The sequence below is a fragment of the Asparagus officinalis genome, chromosome 4 (genome assembly GCF_001876935.1).
Source record: "Asparagus officinalis chromosome 4, Aspof.V1, whole genome shotgun sequence".
Classification (NCBI taxonomy): Eukaryota; Viridiplantae; Streptophyta; class Magnoliopsida; order Asparagales; family Asparagaceae; genus Asparagus; species Asparagus officinalis.
The window spans coordinates 27,148,400-27,149,021 of record NC_033797.1 but is presented as its reverse complement, the minus strand read 5'-3'; the positions used below and the strand labels follow the sequence as shown (position 1 = coordinate 27,149,021).

Below are 622 nucleotides of genomic sequence, written 5' to 3'. Positions count from 1 at the left end.
CACCATATCCACCACCACCACCACCACCACCACCCTGCCTCTCAGTAGCATAGCTTACGCGAATGTTCCTACCGTGAAGTTCCTGAAATAATAAGAGAAGCTAAGGTTATCGAAGCTCACAAGCACACTAATTCAAAACATGGTACACTCAATAAATTGTGTCCATGCACATTATTTTTGTACGTTACTAATAGATGATTGCAAAGGAGGTTGCGGGATGCACAGGTTAGGAGACGTATGAAACTATAGTTAATGGGGGCAAGCAGGACTAATGGTAGGCCTAAGAACATGTTATAGAAGCAATTTTTCAAAGTAATTGAGAAAGATATGATACCAGTCAACAGAGGAGATGCCCCTAAAAATTGGATAGCATTTTAGTGCATTAGTCCCCAAATCTTTGTTAATTCTATATTAGACACTCAAATCTTTGCTAATTCTATATTAGACCCCCAAATCTTCACATTTGTTCAAAACGGGTTCGTACTTCAAACAATTTAATAGATTAGAGCGATTTATCTAACACGGAATAATAGATTTGAAAATCTAATTAGAAATATGAAGGGTCGGGGTCTAGTTCAAAAATATGAAGATTTGAGGGTCTGCTATACAATTAGCAAAGATT

General features: G+C 37.3%; 1 protein-coding gene across 1 annotated transcript in view; it reads right to left on the bottom strand.

Annotated features, from left to right (window-relative positions):
• Positions 1–622, bottom strand: part of LOC109838393 (probable splicing factor, arginine/serine-rich 6) — a 21,097-nt gene that overhangs the window by 19,846 nt on the left and 629 nt on the right. The window contains 1 exon segment of the mRNA XM_020406843.1: positions 4–82. Within this exon segment, the coding sequence (XP_020262432.1) occupies positions 4–82 (79 nt within the window).